The following is a 17,980-nucleotide window of genomic DNA, read 5'->3' as shown; positions in this document are numbered from 1 at the left end:
TCCCACTGATCCACACTCCCACCGGGCTGGGGGTGCAGGCGCACTTCCAGGACGCTCCTGGTCATGCCAGCTGGAGGCACTCACTTCTCCCAGGGCTATGGGTGGATGCTCACAGTCCCTGGGCGATTTTTTCCCAGTTCAACTGCCCTCTCTGTGCCTTCAAGCCACAAGGTCTCCCCTGGTGTTGCTCAACCCCCGTAGTCCAGGGAGGGAGCAGCGACTCCACTCTCCTGGGTGCCCTGAGGCAGACCCAGGAGCTCCGGGCTTAGGGACTGGGCCTGGGGACTGCAACCCCCCTGGTCCCCATGCTGATCCCTGGGTCCCTTTTGTCCTGAAACAGTTTCTTTACCATCTGGTTTTTCAATGATTGCTATATTTCTTGATGTCCTGTTTTCAAAAGTGTTTTGGTAACCTAGGCCACTTGCTCTGTTCCTCCACTGATCCACAGTTTCCCTCCTGTTCACAGAAGCCGAGAATCACACTGCCTAGAGTAAAGCTGCCATCTTTGGACGGCCTATCTTCCTTCTAAATATAGCATCCGGTAGTTATAAATACGACAAAGATGAAAAGGTCTCTTACGTCACTCCCTGAGAAGCGCTGACATTCCTTCTGTTCCTTGTCAGCACAGGTTTAGCTGACTGCCCTTTTTCTGCTTCTACCTGTCATTCAGTATATTCACTTCAAGCCACATCACTGATGGTGACCACAGGTACTACCCGCAGGTCCAGCCCAGGCTCTTGGTCTTTGCTCAGCTTGCCCTGACCCCATTCCCCAGGAACAGATTTGGTGTCATGAAAGTGAGGCCAATTGGAAAGAGCATCTTCACGTTGGTCCCAAGATCCAATTTGTGAAATCAAAACAATCCTCTGGTAATTTGCCCTCCTCTGATGCCTGGGACATTTGTTCCCAGATGACGAATATTGCCTATCAGTAGATTGTTATACAGTTGAAAGTGCCATCATACATTTCCAAACTTTTCAAGACTGCTTCATTTTAGGTTGAGGAATTTTCAAATTTATGGTGTTGGCATCATGTTAATCAAAGTCTGTTGTCAATGTCAATTGATTTGTATTTTGCCTATTTGTCATTATTATAGCTCCAAGGCCCTCAAAATCAGCATCATGTTGATAAAATTGAATTAATAAATTCAGCATAATCTAAGAAAAAATTAAGAAATATTTTATATTGGAAAATATAAAAGGTTCTGAAATCCCTGGTCCAAGTTCCCACAAGTGTTCTCTGAAAACTTCAAGGTCCCAAGACATCCTAGATTCTGCTTTTAGAAGAGCTTCCCCCATACTACATGAGGTGCTAGTCCAAATCTCAATAGTAGAATTAGGTTAGTGATTGGACCAGCCACTCAGGAAAAACCCTTCCCCAAGTTATGGCAGCAATGCCCAAACAGGAAGGACTACATAAATCCTTTGTCCTCCTTTTTATCTTCTTCTTTCTTTTGCATCATGCTTTTCCCATTCTCGGTGTGTCATACAGTCTGCTGAATCAGAAATAGGTATTTGTAACACAATATCTTCCACAAATTATTTTGCTGGTTTGAAGGAGGATATCATTTCTAAAGAGATACAAATGTTTACTATCAATAGGCTCAATTATAAGCACATACACATTGCTATAGCCTCAAAACACTACTCCTGATAAGGTACTGCTATTTTAGAAATCATCGTAAGTTCAAGAAAGGATGATTTCAAGTCTTTTTTGCAAAGTGGAATTATCTACTAAAGTTGAACATAAGTAACTAGTAGCCTGTCCATCTTACTCCTAAACATCCAACAGACATGTGCATATACCTATCAAAGTAAATAATAATAGCAGATGTTTCTATGTATATATGCGTGCGTGTGTATATATGTATATATATGTGTGTATATATATAAATATATAGTCTGTTCAGAAGGCATCCAGCCATGTAATATGAAAAATAGAGACATTTATTGAAGAAGATACAAGATACAAGAAACATGGTACGTAGGGCAATGACACCTCAGTCCCCTTCAAAGTAGGCACCTTGGGACCTCACACAGTTCTCCCAATTACCATCAACTACCCCTTCATATTTTCCTGAATCTCATCAATGGTCTTAAATCTTTTCCCTTTCAAAGGGGATTTTAGTTTTGGGAAAAACCAGAGGTCACGGGCACCAAATCTGGGCTGTAGAGGGGCTGAGTCACCTGGGTGATTTAATGTTTTGCAAAAAAACTGCACAAGATGTGAAGCATGAGTGGGTACACTATCATTTTGAAGTTGTCAATCACCAGTTGCCCATAGCTGTGGCCTTCTGAATCATCCAGATAGTTTATTCAAAGGAATGTTCACGCTTAACACAAAATCTGATACAGATTTGTTCCTCTACTCAGTCATTTTGAGTGTGATAGACACACAGCACACATGCTCACTCAATGGTGTCTACCACCCCCACTGATTAGTACAGTGAAGTCTTCATTGTTCACACATGTGCATTCCAGTCCACTCTCTTTGGCTGCCAGGTTACATTGATGTTGCACAAACCATTCCCACTCTCTCTCTCTATATATATGATTTTCTACTTTAGCTGCACAGTGCTTGGCCTGTGACATGCCAAGCACTTAGGACGCAATCACTGACAGTGGTGCCCACATGACATGCATCATGATACCCTGTAGCTTCTTTACCCTGTAGCAAGTTACAGTTCCTGCAGCAGAAGACATGACTGGAGTATCTTCAGAGCCACCAGAGTAACATATCCACATTTGTAAATCAGAATTGTAAGAAGACCCCTGGCTGGTGTGGCTCAGTTGGTTGGAGCATCATCCTGTAACCAAAAAGTTGCAGGTTCAATTCCCAGTCCGGGCACATACCTAGGTTACATGTTTAATCCCAGTCCGGGTGCATGTGGGAAGCATCCAATCAATGTTTCCCTCTCATGTTTTAATATTTTTATCCATTTGGATTTTATTTTTCACTGTATTGTATGGTGGTCTGGGTCCAACTTTATCTTTGTTCAAATGGACATCCATTTGTCTTTACTTAGGAAAAAGTCCATCTTAAACCTATACAATTCCCATAGTCAATTTTTTGGACTTTCTGTTCCATCGATCATCAGTTTATTCAAGAAATCACACCCTGGCTGGTGCAGCTCAGTGGATTGAGCACAGGCTTGTACACCAAATGGTTGCTGGTTCAATTCCCAGTTAGGACACATATCTGGATTGCAGGCCAGGTCCCCAGTTGGGGGAACATACGGGGCAACCACACATTGATGTTTCTCTCCCTCTCTTTCTCCTTCTTTTTCCCTCTCTCTCAAGAATAAATAAATAAAATCTTTAAAAAATTCACTCCTCTTATTTAAAAAAAAAGAAATTATGCTTTCTCCACTTCATTTTGGAAGTTTCTTTGTTTGCTTTTTGTATGAATCTGTTCATGCTGTTTCGAAATTATACTTTCTATTTTAATTTTTCAATATTTCTATGGTTTCCTAAATATGACTAGAAAGAGTATCATAAGATGATTATGAATGTGGAGGTCAAGCTTCAAAATGCCTTCTGTGGCATTGCTCTCAGACAATTAATTTAATTCTAATGCCTTAATTTCCTCAACTTCACAATGAACACAACAGTAAGTGAACAGTAAATACATTATTAAAGTATTCATAACTGACCTGTAATAAATCCTGAATAATTATTAGCTAACACAATAACTATTTATAATGTTAATTAGTAAAGAAGTTATATTGGTTTCCTATTGCTGCTGTAACAAATTACTACAAACAACAGTGGCTGAAAACAACATAAAGTTCATTATCAGTTCTGGAAGTCAGAAGTCTCGCAGAGCTGCAATCAAGGTGCTGGCAGGGCTGCTACCCTTATAGAGGCTCTACGAGAGGATCTGTTCCCTTGCCTTTTTATTGCATTTAAAATGTAATTAGGGGACATGAGCATAAAATGGAGTAAAAATAGCCTGTTTAATAAATGGTTTTGGTAGAAGTGGACCGGTACGTGCAAAAAAAAAAAAAAAAGAGAAACTAGACTGCCAGCTTACACTATAGACCAGAATAATCTCAAAATGGATAAAATATTTAAATATAAGTTGTGATACCAGAAAAGTCATAGTGGAAAACATAGGCAGTAAAATTTCAGATATCACACATAGCAATATTTTTGCCAATGTATTTCCTAGGGCAAAGAAAGGGAAAAATAAACAAATAGGACTACATAAAATTAAAAACCTTCTGCAAATTAAAAGGCTAAAGAAACCATCATGAAAATGAAAATGGAATCAACTGTATGGGAGAACATATTTGCCAATGATACATCAAACAAGGGTTTAATCTCCAAAATATACAAAGTACTCATATGACTCAACACCAGGAAGACAAATAATCCAATTAAAAAATGGGCAAAGGAGCTGAATAAACATTTTCCAAAGAGAACGTACAAATGGCCCATAGACATATGAAAAGATGTTCAGCATCTATAGCCATCAGAGAGATACAAATTAAAACCACAATGATATATCACCTCATATCTGTTAGAATGTCTATCATTAATAAACCAACAAAAAACAAGCGCTGGAGAGGATATGGAGAAAAGGGAACCCTAGTGCACTGTTGGTGGGAATACAGGCTGGTGCAGCCATTGTGGAAACAGTATGGAATTTCCTCAAAAAACTAAAAATGGAACTGCTTTTTGACCCAGTGATTTCATTGCTGGGAATACACCCTAAGAATCATGAAACACCAGTTCAAAAGAACTTATGCACCCTTATGTTCATAGCCCTATTTACAATAGCCAATAGTTGGAAACAGCCTAAGTGACCATCAGTAGATGAATGAATTTTTTAAATCTGGTCCATTTACACCATGGAATACTAGGCACAGAAAGAAAGATGGAATTCCTACCTTTTGTGACACTATGGATGGAACTGAAGACTATTATGGTAAGTGAAATAAGCCAGTCGATGAAAGACAAATACCATACAATCTCACTTATAAGAAGAAACTAATGAACAAAATAAACTAATAAGCAAAACCAAATTAGAGACATGGAAATATGAAACAGACTGCCAGCTGCAAGAGGGGATGGGAGAGGGGAGAAATGGTGGAAAGAAGGGGAACGGATTAGTTAAAGAACATGTGTGGATGGCCCATGGACATGGACAATGGTGTGGGGATGGACTGTGGGAGCGTGGGGTGGGCTGGGTGGAGGAGGGCAAAGGGGTGAATGTTGAGACAACTATAATAAAATAAACAAGAATAAATAAAACAAAAAAACTTGATCAGTTGACCTCACAAAAGAAGCCCTGTAAAGGTCCAAAATATAGTTTAGTTTTTGGTAGCTTCAAGAAATTGTCAATGTTCATCTTGATGTGTCTTTTCTGGTCATTTTCAAGCCAATGGCCACTTTAAAAAAAGTCATACGATATTGAAATATTTGGGGATGAGTGGGAGGCAGGAGTGCTGGTCAGAAAGAATGTGGACCACTGGTAAAAGGTACTCGCACTTCCGTAGGTTCTTAAAGAAAGGAGAAAGCCTTTATTTTGTTCCTGAAGATATAATAGAAATATTGGACTAGAAGTCAGATGATCTGTAAAATTGTCTAAGTTAACAGTACCAAGGTTGGAACCTGAGATAGGTGACTTAATTTTGCTTAGTCTCAAATTTTGTTTTGTTTTGTTTATTTCTATAAGAGAGACAGTAATGAAAACAATATTAATCTTTTCAATTATGACATTTCCTTGGATATTACAATGTACTTTATTGTGTCTTATGAATTATACAGGTTGCAAAGGCAATTACAGAGTATTGTTAAACAAATTCTCAAACAAAAACACTGATCTTTGGTGCATTCTGAAGTACAGTTCAAATCAGGAAGTACAGCTGAACCTCACCAAGCCCATTGATATGGGAAGTTCAGCATAATAAAGGTCTCCAAAGAACAGAAAAAAAGACAGAAATTAAAATTTATGTTTTTCTTTTGTAAAAATGTAAGTCATATTTTAAGCAACTAAATAAGTTTTATCTCCTATAATATAACTCAACTGGGAAATTCTTTATATAAATAAGTAAGCAATTTAAGGAAAACAAAAATAGAGCTGTGTGTAATGTTTCTATAAAGCTTATTTTATTGGAGATGAAACAAAAAACAAATAAAATATGTAAGAAAATATGTTTTATTTTTAGTCTTAAAATAATTCTTAATCTCCTTAGGGAAATTCAGAAGGCTCCTCATTGGCTTTTAACAATTGGGGAAAATAAAAACAAAGTAATAGAGTTATTTCAATTTTATGGTTATTTATTGGTAAAAATATGTACAAACATATATGTATACCATTTATAGTTTTTAATAAAAATCAGTAGGCTTTCACATATGAGTGCAAAGAATTAAGATCATTTAACTGTAGCGTTAAAAGCAAGTATAAATAAACTGAACCCATCAGATATTTTGGCACATTATCTGGCATTCCTTATACCATTTATTTATAAGCTCTAAAGGATTATAAAAACACAATACAGAATTATTAAGTCCAGTATAAATTTCTTCATGATATAAAATGTCCTATTTAGGTTATGCCCTTGATGAGGGTAACATAAAGGAACGGCTTCTTTAGCCCTTCAGCCTATGTCACATTTTCCATACTGATAGTCCCTTCTATCTTCTGGAGCACCTTCACCTCAGTATACTGTTATTTGCTTACACTTTGGAATCTCCCTAAGCAATCCCTCAACTGAACATGATCAGTAGTGATATCACTGCCCATAGACTGAGCAGCTTCCTCCCAGTTGAGAACCGTACCTTGTTTCCACTAAGAAGCGAGGTTAATTTTCTTCCCATTGGTAACCTTCAGATGGCACCCAGCATATGACAATGTGGCAGGAGTGATGCCCACCTGAACTCAAGACTTTGGTCAAGTCCCATTTGACTTAGTCTATTGTGAATCACACTCCCTAGGTCACTTTCAATCTCCCCTGAGAAAATGAGAGGGGTGGCGTTGGGATATAAGAGAAAGTTTTCTCTCAGACAACTAGCCCAATATCTCTACCAAACAAATGCAGTGATCAAATATGTCCCTTATTATACAATTAATTCATAACCTTTTTAAGGAAGTAACCATTATTTAAACTATTGAAATATGTATTTTACCAATTATTAGCACCATAACTTTATAGAAATATAAAAGTTTGACATAATTATTATAAAATTGATTCAAACGGGAATTGTCCCAAGTTTTATAGTGTCTTGTTTCCTGTCCTCAGTGGTGGTAAACATGAAAAGGAGTTCTGATATTTAGCTTTAGAGTAAGATACAGTCTGGTGAGCTGGCATTGTACTGCTGCTGCTGGAGTTGGTTCTGAAGTTGTCTCATTTCAGCCTCGACTCTCTCCTGGTGCTTTGCAGTCTCTTCCTAAAGAGCAATGAATAAAACTATAGAGCTGAACAAAAAGTAATATCCACATTATTGGGGAAGGGGGAGGATAAGCCCAAATCATTGATTTTCCTTACTTTTTAAAGTTATCAGTTAAAAAAAAGACAGTTCCTAAATTCTCCTTTCTACTTATACTCATTTGACCTCTCCTTCCTGGTTTCCTATCTGAGTAATTCTCCCACATCTGTTTCTCTAGCTGCAGAAACATCACTGTCTCTCAATTCTTGAAGTATTGGTGTCTCAAGAATTGCATTCAGAGGTACCTTCCCCCTTCCTCTTTGGGGGACTCTGGGTCACATCTTGACTTCAGTTCTCATTTATACACAGAGCAATGTCAGATCTAGTTCTCTGAGGGGAGACTGACACAACAACTGGGTGTCTAGGTGTCATCCACAGTCAGGTGAGGAGTCTGAGCTTTACATCAGGAAATACGTTTCGGGGCTCCATAGTTGTAGGGAAGAAGTAGAGGTAAGACTGAGGAGATCAAGAACCTCAGGTTGATCCTACTACCCTTCAGTGTAGGGCTGTAATCATAAAAATGTCTTGGAGCATCACCTGGCAAACTAGGATCTACAGGTAGACTGGTCACCCTGGGGGGGACAGTTGAGGTACACTTTGTCTCAAAAGGGTGCTCACATAAGAATCTCATACTAGGTTTGCAGAAATAAAAGCATTATAGCTCTCACTCACTAGGAAGGCAGTTTTGAGAACTTGCTAGGCTATGTGATACTGGCATTTAGCTATCTGTTTGGAACCTAATGTTTTTAATCAGAAAAATGGAGACATAATGGTTCTGCCCCACAATGAACAGAATAGGTGAGGAAATGTGTGTAAAGTACTTTGTACAGTACTTGGTAAATAGGAACTACTGCTTACTGAGTGATGTTAATAAAGGAATGTATGAAACAAACTCTGCAAGTTAAAAGTATTCAGAACCAGTGAAAATCAAGGCAAAGATAGGGGACTAGATGCAGTAATATGAAATTAATTTAACAAGTTAATCTATGACCAAAGGAAAAGATTGCTTATAGCAATTAACAACATAGCAAAAAAAGACTAATTACTGTGGGTTAGAAATATCCTTGGATTTTATTTAACAAGTGTAGCGCTTATTCTGTGCCCAGCACCAGTCTAAACACAAGTACTGAATCATTTAGTTATTAAATACATTATAAAATAGGAGTCATTACTGCCTCCATTTTCCACAATTGGAAACTAAGGCATAGAGGGCACAGATAACTTGCACAAACCATGTAATTAGAGCTGGGCTTGTTACCCAACCTGTCTGACTCCAGAGTCCTTGTCGAGCCAGAATAGTATGCTGCCTCTCCCTATTTGTCACTGCTTCATGTTCTTATCAATACAGAGAAGGGAGATACGGTTAAAATTCTGAGATGGAATAATGGATGAATACCTGGAGTTTCCTTTCCAAAGCCCTCTGTTCCTCAGCCAGACGGCGGGTTCTTTCCATCTCCATTTGTCTCAGTTGCTCCTGATACTGTCTCTCCCTCTGCTCTATCATTTGCTGCTGCTCCCTTCGAATCTTCTCCAACCTTTGTGCTTCAGCCTCTGCAGCCCTCACTCTCAAACGTGTTTCTGAGAAAGAAGAAAATGACAAACCTCTCTAGGATTAAAGAGCCCCTTCCTTCTGTCTCCTGCTCTTATTTGCTATTGCTGCTGCTGCAAAGAGAAAATTCCCTGGGGCTATTTCTCCTTCACAGCTAACAGTACACACCCTACTCCGATAAAGCCTGAAGAGCTAAAAAATCATCTTTGCTGTTCTTGTTCTAGTTTAATGATCCCAGGTAAACCAGGCCAAATTAATCTAAAATGTGTAGAAAGTTCTATCTTGCATCTCTTCCATTTTCTTCTCACCTTCCATTTCCTTTGCCCTCGCTGTGAGAGTCTTGTCTGTCTGCAGAATGGCATCACTCATAGACTTCTTGGACTGTAAATATTTTTGCAGAGCTTCTTCAGCCTAGAAACCCCAAAATCATGCAGTTAGAAGTGAGTTGTAAATATTTTTTATTTATTTTTCTTCCCAGCATCTTTTCCTTCCAATAAGTGCTTAGCCTGCATTTAGTGGAACTGTCAGTCAAGACTCTTCTGTCATAAGGGTGGGCACAAACTCTGGGCTGGCCAATCAGAGCACCCAAGGCCACTAGATACTAAGAATGTTGGTACAAGTGAGGAAATGATAAGTTTCGGTGTTTTAAAGACTGATGCGGATGCCAGGGAAAATGCTCTCTCTCCTTTCAGGCTGAGGAAAAAAGGTCCAGTTAAGCTTGGTGATGTTGGTGTCATTTTGCTGCCATGCCTGAGAACAAGACCAGTAGTGAGAAAAACAGAACAGAAACCTAAAGGGAAGTCAGAAAGGAAAAAAAAGAAGGGGAAAATTGATGACATAGTTTAAATTCCTGAATGCAGCTATAGTTGTAACTAAATTTAAACATTTCATGCGAGCTAGGGAATTACAAGTTTGTCTGGTTTTTATTTTTTAAGTTAGTTTCAATTATTGGAATTCTGTCTTATGTAATCAGAAAAGTTCCTATGTTGCAATGAATGTTGACCATTGCAGTAAAAGTCTGTTGATTATGGCAATAGTTCAGTTTAATTCCCCAGCTATCATTAGAGCATAAATACTTTATTCTTGTCTTCACTGAATTTTGAAAGAGACCCCCCTCCCTACCCCCAGTCCAATTAATTCATGAAACTAGGGATACCTGTATTCCTTTCCTGGGCTCCTGATAGTACTTTGCCTTCAGCTCTTCTGTCTTCTGCATGAAGAGACAATGCCCCCCTGGCTTTGAATAAATCCCCTGCTTCACATCTTCTTCTAGAGAACCAAAAATATTCTGAAGTAAAGCTGAGCAACGGTCTGATGATGCCTCCAAGTTCTGTTTACAAAAGTCATCCTGTTTGGCTTTCAGCAGGGTCTTCAAAGAGACAAAGGCCAATGAAAAGATGTTAGCAACACTTCAGTATTCCTAGAAATGATTCTCAGAAAGAATTTCCATATTTTTTTCTAGAAACTAGAGAACTACAGCAAGACTATATCCTTCCTACCAAACCTAGAAAAGTTAATCATACAGAGTAGAAAAAAATGAGTTTTGTATTTCAAATCACCCGAAACCCCTTTCTCTTGCTTTTCTGCTTTAGATATGATCTTCCGATTACAGATCTCTAGCCTCATGATCTCATTTTAAATGCAACCTACTCATTTACAATCATTCCTTATTTCAGTATTTTACTGGGCCTCAGATTCCAATCAGGAGTTGAAGTCAAATAATTGGCTAAAATGATATGAGTATATACTATTAAACCTGGTCACGTGATCTCTTAGTAGATCCATTTGGCAATTCTGTATACTTGATTAACATAAAAGGGAAGTTAACTTATACTTTATAAATATGATTTTTAAAGAAATGAAATTAATTTTAAAAAGTAGTACCATATGATCTCACCTATAAGTGGAACCTGATGAACAAAACAAACAAGCAAGAAAAATATTACCAGAGACACTGGAATTAAGAACAAACTGACAGTAACCAGAGGGGAGGTGAGAGAGGATAATGGGGGGAAAAGAGGAAGGGTCAAAAGGAACATGTATAAAGGACACATGGACAAAGCCAATAGGTGGGTAGGATCAAGGGTGGGGGGTGGGGATGGCTGGGGTGGTGGGCCAGCGATTGGGGGGAAAATAGAGACAACTGTACTTTAACAATAATAAAATTTTTTTAAGTTAAAAATTAAAATAAAAAAATAAAAGTGAATACAACATATCAAAAAATTAGTCTATGGGTGTAACTTGTAAGACAAGTTGTATGTGTGTGAAAGTATCAGAATCCACAGGACCCAGAATAATTATGTTTATTTATTTGTTTGTTTTCAGAATAACAATGATATCCTGGTTATATTAGTGATAGTCATTATTTTCCAGTTTAGCAAGAATTGCTTTTCTTAATTAAGTCCCCATTTTGCATTTCATAGCAATATTTTACCTTGTAATCCCCATGAACTAGAGGAAAAAAAAGAATTACCCCTAATTCCTTCTGGAACTTTTGGTCCACATCCTTGAAGGAATTCTTCATGAAGATTTCAATGGCCTCTTTCTCACTAGCCCTGTGCAGGTCCAGCAGCTCCTGGAGGGTTTCTGTGGGCAGCTGCACCTTCTGGGCCATCTGCTTGTCATAGTGGGCAATGGCCTTTTGCACTGCGGCTGAGTTCTTGATTTGGGCCAAGGCCAGCACTGAGTTCTCCAGGCAGGGCAGATTTGCGCTGGTGATGGCACTGACGAAGGTCAGCACCAGGCTTTCTAGTTCTTCACAGGGGAAAGAGATGGTTGCATTATTTGCAGAGAAAGAGGGTATGCTCTAAACTGGGTAGTTCTGAGAATGTTAATTTAACAATGCATTGTCTGAGTTTTTTCATTATTCTGCATAGTATTCAAGTGGCCCAAATAAGTTTTTCCCCCCGCAGGGAAATTGTGTGACCAAGAATCCAAATCTTTCCTTTTTTGGGGAAAAGAAAGGAGAAATCTCAGGATGTATGTGATCATCCTCATGCCATCCTTTTTCTATTGAGAAATGAGGAAATAGTTAAAGTTGTGCATATTCACTGATTAGACTGCAACAGGCCTTTTGCCTGTTTACTCTTTCTTTCCCTCTTCCTCAGGTTTCATTTCTTCAGAATTCCCTTTTCCCTTCCACTTCAGTTTGTAAAGCTGATATGAGTGTTAGCTGAAAAAACACAAAGTGAGCAGATCAGACCAACCAGGTTGCCTTTCCTCTTTGTTGCAACTTTCATTTTTGTCTTCTTTGACATTTGCACACTTTTGTTTGCATTACTGTCCCTCTAGAGAAGTAATTTTCAACCTTTTTCAGCTCATGGCACACAACCTAATTACTAAAATTCTGCAGTACACAAAAAATACATTATATTCTTTGCCGATCTGACAAAAAAATAGGTGTAATTTGATCCATTCACACTGGATGGCTATGTGTTGGCTGTTGTCATTTCTTTATTATTTGACAATCTAAGGGAAAACAGGTCAGTGCCCCTGACTAAATAGTCAAGTATTGCATATTTAAAAATTTTTTGAGGCACACGGGTTGGAAATTGTTGCTGTAGAGTATAGCAATGATTTATAGAGTTCTGAGACATAGAGTCTTTAGAAAAAAACTGGCCCAAGATGTTTTGGCCATCTGTTTGTTTAATGTTTGTATCAGGTAAGTTCCATTTCTACGGAGAATGTACACATTGTCCTAATTTCGTGCCTAGCAAAGGCTTTGACACATAAGTATCCTCTATGTTTTCAGGAACAAATGTTGCCAACTCATGTGGATTGCTCAAATCCAACAGTAGACCACCTATGAATAGAAATCTTTAACTTAACCTTTTCTTCAGATTATATTCTTATTTTATTCTACTTTAGAGGCACTACTAAAATAATTCCTAGAAATGTTTTTGGTACCACCTGGAACTTAATACCTGTGATTTATATGATTTTCTTGGTAGTAACAGACTATGCATTTTCAACATTGACAGTAAAAAGAGAAACTTTCAACAGTGCCCCCTTTCTTTACATTTAGTTGAAGGAAAATCCTCAGAAAGGTACCCACCAGGCCCATTGGCCTTGATGCCTCCTGAAAGAGTTTTAGTCTTGGAATGGCGAAAGATGTAGTAACAGAAATCTGCCACTTGTTGCACAAAATCAGGATCCAGTTCATCATCGTGTAGTGTCTCAAGCTGGGCAAGCTTCTTCCGGTGAGTGGGAGAGTCAAAGATGAAGCATTTCTTTATTGGAAAGAATTTCTGTATACAACAACGGGGCAAATTGAAATTTTGATGATTTTGATGAGTGTCTGGGGAAGGAAAATAGGATTTATTTACTATAGGAAGAGCATTCATTATAATTGACTTCCCATGAATAAATTTTTCTTCCAACTGATGTTATTTATTTCAATACCTCTCTACAAATCCCAAGCAAAAAGTTAAAAGGTAACCCATCAGGGAAAGAAAGAAAAGAAGGAGTCTGTTCCAAGAACAGGGGGTAATACAATTTGATATTGAGTCTATTAGTTTAATTACTTTCTTGGCAGTTTAGCCAGGTGAGCAAATATAGGAAACTATAAATGCAGCCACCTATACCCAGAGATATTCTTGTATTACTTTTCTCTCTCTCTCCAAAACTGAAGGCCCTGTTACCTGGCTTCAGCTTCAGTGAATTCTCCAGGTACTCATCTGCTGTGATGCTTTGTCCATCTGCTTCCAGAGATAGGTAGAAATCTCTCAGAGTCCACACTAAGTCTGGATAGAAGCTCACCAAGTCAGCTTCATCTTCAACTCTGTTAAGATCAGGTGAGGATAGCGTTCTCAGCAGATTTGACAGTTCTGTTACAAAACTGAGATACAATTAAGGAATATTGGTGAAAATAGGACTGTAGCTAAACCCATATTGAACACCATACATCTTTCCACTATTATGTTCTCTTTTCATTATAACCAATTCTTCATTTTGTCAGTAAATATAAGGGCTCATTTCCTTGTACTTTTAATGTTTACCACATTTTTTATTTTTGTGTTTGGTTCAAAGGACTTATAAATATAGCTAGTGGATAGAAGAGTTCTCTCTGGCTTTGGTGCCACCCTGGATCACAAAAGGATACTGCAATAGGTCGATAGCCGTCTGGTCAATTTTGTTCATGGTATTGTAAACAAAGGTACTACTCAGTAGTATTGCCAGTGCAAAGATCTGAGTATCATTGTTCTTGTCACCCTAGAAGTCAGAACAAATTGAATTCATATTTCATGGCATTCCCAGATGAATAATCATTAAAAATAAGCCCCGATGTACAATGTTAAATGAGACAAACAAAAATAATTGTAAGAAACCTAAATTTTAATAGAATAGTTCTGTCATTAGCATTGATAATTTTTATGGAACATATACTGTTAACTCACCAGTCCCTCTTATAACTAGTTAGGTATTTGCAAAGTTACTGTGGTAAACAGAGCAGTTTACATTATCTTATCTAGTACTCAAAACAATGCTGTGAGGATTTCTGGCCAAGATGGAGGCATAGGTAGACACACTGTGTCTCCTTGCACAACCAAAAGAAGGACAACAACAAATTTAAAAAACAAAAACAAAAAAAACAAACAAACTCAGAACTGCCAGAAAATCAAACTGTATGGAAGTCTGACAACAAAGGAGTAAAGAAGAAACATTCATCCAGACGGGTAGGAGAGGTGGAGATGGGCAGTCAGATGGAGAGGACTCTCAGCAAGGTGGCATCTGGCAGACCAGGAGGTCCCACATTTGTGTGAAGATAAACAGGGAGGAACAACTGGGGAGCAAGACAAACCATGCAGCCCAGGGTTAAGGTGCGGGAAATAAAGCTTCAAAACCTCTGAATGACAACACCTGTTGCACAGTGGGAGAAACTCTCAGCCTCACAGGAGAGTTCGTTGGAGAGACCCACAGCATCCTAGAACATACACAAACCCACACACCTGGGAATCAGCACCAGAAGGGCCCAATTTGATTGTGGGTAACAGAGAAAGTAACTGAAAGCCTGCGGAGAGCTGAACTAGTGCCACCGTTCTCTCTCAGACCCCTCCCCCACACACAGCGCTACAACCTCCAACAGGAGTTGCTCTGCCCTGGTGAATACCAAAGGCTCTGCCCCTTACTATGTAACAGGCAAGCCAAGACAAAAATGAGTAATGGCTCAAATGAAAAAAACAGATCAAAGCTCCAGTAAAAATACAACTAAGCAACAAAGAGATAGCCAACCTATCAGATGCACAATTCAAAACAATGGTAATCAGGATACTCACAGAATTGGTTGACTGGGGTCACAAAATGGAGGAAAAAGTGAAGGCTATGAAAAGTGAAATAAAGGAAAATATACAGGGAACCAACAGTGAAGGGAAAGAGATTGGGACTCAAATCAACAGTTTGAACCAGAAGGAAGAAATAAACAGTCAACAAGAGCAGAATGAAGAAACAAGAATTCAAAAATATGAGGAGAGGCTTAGAAACCTCTGGGACAACTTTAAACGTTTGAACATCCGAATCACAGGGGTGCCAGAAGGAGAAGAGGAAGAGAAGAAACTGAAAAGTTATTTGAAAAAATAATGAAAGAGAACCTCCCCAATCTGGCAAAGGCAGTAGACTTTCAGGAAGTCCAGGAGGCTTAGAGAGTCCCAAAGAAGTTGGACCCAAGGAAGCTCATACCAAAGCACACCATAATTACATTACCAAAGATTAAAGATAAGGAGAGAATCTTAAAAAGCAGAAAAAAGGAGACATTTACCTACAGAGGAGTTCCCATAAGACTGTCAGCTGATTTCTCAAAAGAAACCTTGCATGCAAGAAGGGGCTGTAAAGAAGTATTCAAAGTCAGGAAAGGCAAGGACCTACATCCAAAATTACTCTATCCAGCAAAGCTATCATTTAGAATGGAAGGGCAGATAAAGTGCTTCCCAGATAAGGTCAAGTTAATGGAGTTTACCATCACCAAGCCCTTATTATATGAAATGTTAAAGGGATTTATTTAAGAAAAAGAAGATCAAATATATGGATAATAAAGTGACAACAAACTCACAACTATCAAAAACGAAACCTAAAAACCAAAAACAAACTAAGCAAACAACTGGAACAGGAACAGAATCACAGGAATGGAGATCACATGGAGGGTTATCAGCGGGGGGCAGTGGGGAGGAGAAAGGAGGAAAAGGTCATAGGGAATAAGAAGCATAGATGTTAAGTACAAAATAGACAGGAGGAGGTTAAGAATAGTATAGGAAATGGAGAAGCCAAAGAACTTACATGTATGACCCATAGGCATGAACTAAAGGAGGAGAATGAAGGTAGGCAGGGCAGAGGGGAATAAAGGGGGAAAATAGGACAACTGTAATAGCATAATCAATGAAATATATTTAAAAAACAATGCTCTGATATAGATTTATTACTATTCCATGTTACAGATGAGGAAACAAAGGCACAGACTGAGGTTGAACATATTGGATTTATGTTCCAATATGTAAATCAAAAGCAAAACAAGAACTAAACAAAAGGGGAAGTTCAAAAGAAAGATCCAGTCCCGTGCTAGAGCTAGTGTACACCAGCCCACAGAAGCTGACTGTGTACATCAATTTCAAACCCTGAGTTTGGCGACTTCACTTTGGGAGCTTGGAGTAAGCTGTGAAGGGAACATTTAGAAAACTGTCAAGTGCTACAAGTCAAGGCTTTCCCCCTTCCCTACCCCCAGCAGGCTGGTTGTTAAACAACACCATACAGGTGGGAAAAGCTCATGTATATTCAGACGATGAAATGGATAAGACCAAAGAGAAAAATCAAAGATTTAGGGGGACTTACCTTTGTTTGTCAATGTGAGAGAGCTACAAGTGCCAGAGCCCCTACTGAACTCAAATCTCTCAGACCCAGAGCCCAATGCTAATCACTATTCTCTGCAGGATCAGACTTGGGACAGTGATTTTATTTACGCCACCTTTCTGCATTTTGGTTAACTGCCTAACTCCACATTCTTGTAGTCTCCACAACATGTCTTTGACTCCTAAATATATTTTGCCTACTTCAGGTTACCAAACTTTGCCTATTAAACATAGAAATGTGGAAAAAGATATACTCTGGTCAAGTGGAAGTACAAAAAATTCTCCATATAAAGGATATGAAGAGATGAGAAGGTTAATCAGAAAAGAATCTTTGTTCCTTACCTTCTCTACATCTTCGAGTCCCTCAGTGTCAAGCAGAACGAGGGTGTGGTCTGCCTTCTCAGGATGAGGCACACACCACATCCAGATTCCCTTGGTGTGAGACTGCACCGTGGAGCCAATAGAGAAGCCTGCAGGGGAAGCGGAGAGGTTGTAATAGATGAGGGGATCTGGAAGTTGGAGACGTTCTTAACAATTGAGCCAGGGTTTAAGGAAAGCAAGATGTGTACATGGAAAAAAGTATAACCAATATTGATCTCAACTACAATAGAAAGATGGCAAAATAAGACTATCTCACAGGTTGGCAACTTCATAGGTTACTTTTACAAGTATACTATGCTAGTAAAATTTTCATAGTTTATAATTATATATGTTATTTTATTGATGTCTTACTCCCTATGATTAGAAAATATTTTGATTTTCCCAATGATATACTAAGTTAAAAAAAAACAGAGGTGATGTTTCAGGAACAGACCTCTGCCTTTTATACCCCAGAAGGTAATTAGCCAGCTGTGGCCCAAACATTACTTTTTAAAACTCTTCCCCATCCCTAACTTTCTCTCTTCATATCTCCATAGTCATGCTGGGTGTGGGATTTTCTGGTGTCACTCACCCTTGCTCTTCCCAGCCAGCTTGTTCATCAGGTAAGATTTACCTGTGCGGTAGAGGCCCACAATGGCCACCACGACAAGAGGCTGGGTAATGGCAGACAGGATCTTCAAAGCTTCTGGATTAACTTCTAGTTTCCCATTAGTGTTCTCAATGAGGCACACTGGGGCTGGCATGTGGGTCTCTGAGGCCATGTCCAGGGTGCAACCTTGTCT

The 17,980-nt window shown here is 38.8% G+C and overlaps 1 protein-coding gene across 2 annotated transcripts; it reads right to left on the bottom strand.

Annotated features, from left to right (window-relative positions):
- Nucleotides 1-6,266: 6,266 nt before the first annotated feature.
- On the bottom strand, nt 6,267-17,973 carry LOC123818015 (guanylate-binding protein 1-like). Of its 2 annotated transcripts, none has more exons than XM_045837866.1 (10): nt 17,770-17,973; nt 17,160-17,287; nt 14,084-14,193; nt 13,623-13,819; nt 13,037-13,279; nt 11,456-11,736; nt 10,139-10,351; nt 9,291-9,393; nt 8,830-9,011; nt 6,267-7,394 (listed from the first exon to the last, which is right to left on the bottom strand). In XM_045837866.1, the coding sequence occupies exons 1-10, from the start codon at nt 17,957-17,959 to the stop codon at nt 7,284-7,286; spliced, it is 1,758 nt and encodes a 585-aa protein (XP_045693822.1). In that variant the 5' UTR covers nt 17,960-17,973; the 3' UTR covers nt 6,267-7,283. The 2 variants fall into 2 exon arrangements, with proteins under 2 accessions (XP_045693822.1, XP_045693823.1); XM_045837867.1 differs by having other exon boundaries at nt 17,812-17,973.
- Nucleotides 17,974-17,980: the final 7 nt, after the last annotated feature.

Source organism: Phyllostomus hastatus, unplaced genomic scaffold (assembly GCF_019186645.2).
Source record: "Phyllostomus hastatus isolate PE091 unplaced genomic scaffold, TTU_PhHast_1.1 phas_contig_2509, whole genome shotgun sequence".
NCBI classification, from domain to species: Eukaryota; Metazoa; Chordata; class Mammalia; order Chiroptera; family Phyllostomidae; genus Phyllostomus; species Phyllostomus hastatus.
This window is presented reverse-complemented; position numbering and strand designations above follow the sequence as displayed.

What these genes read in the sequence shown, in the direction of transcription:
- LOC123818015 (XM_045837866.1), bottom strand. Translation starts at nt 17,959, where the DNA reads ATGGCCTCAGAGACCCACATGCCAGCCCCAGTGTGCCTCATTGAGAAC. An exon ending in ACGGCTATCGACCTATTGCA is followed by an intron (nt 13,820 to 14,083) that starts GTATCCTTTTGT and finishes ATTGTATCTCAG; the next exon opens with TTTTGTAACAGAACTGTCAA. An exon ending in GAGGGCAAAGGAAATGGAAG is followed by an intron (nt 9,012 to 9,290) that starts GTGAGAAGAAAA and finishes CTTCTTTCTCAG; the next exon opens with AAACACGTTTGAGAGTGAGG.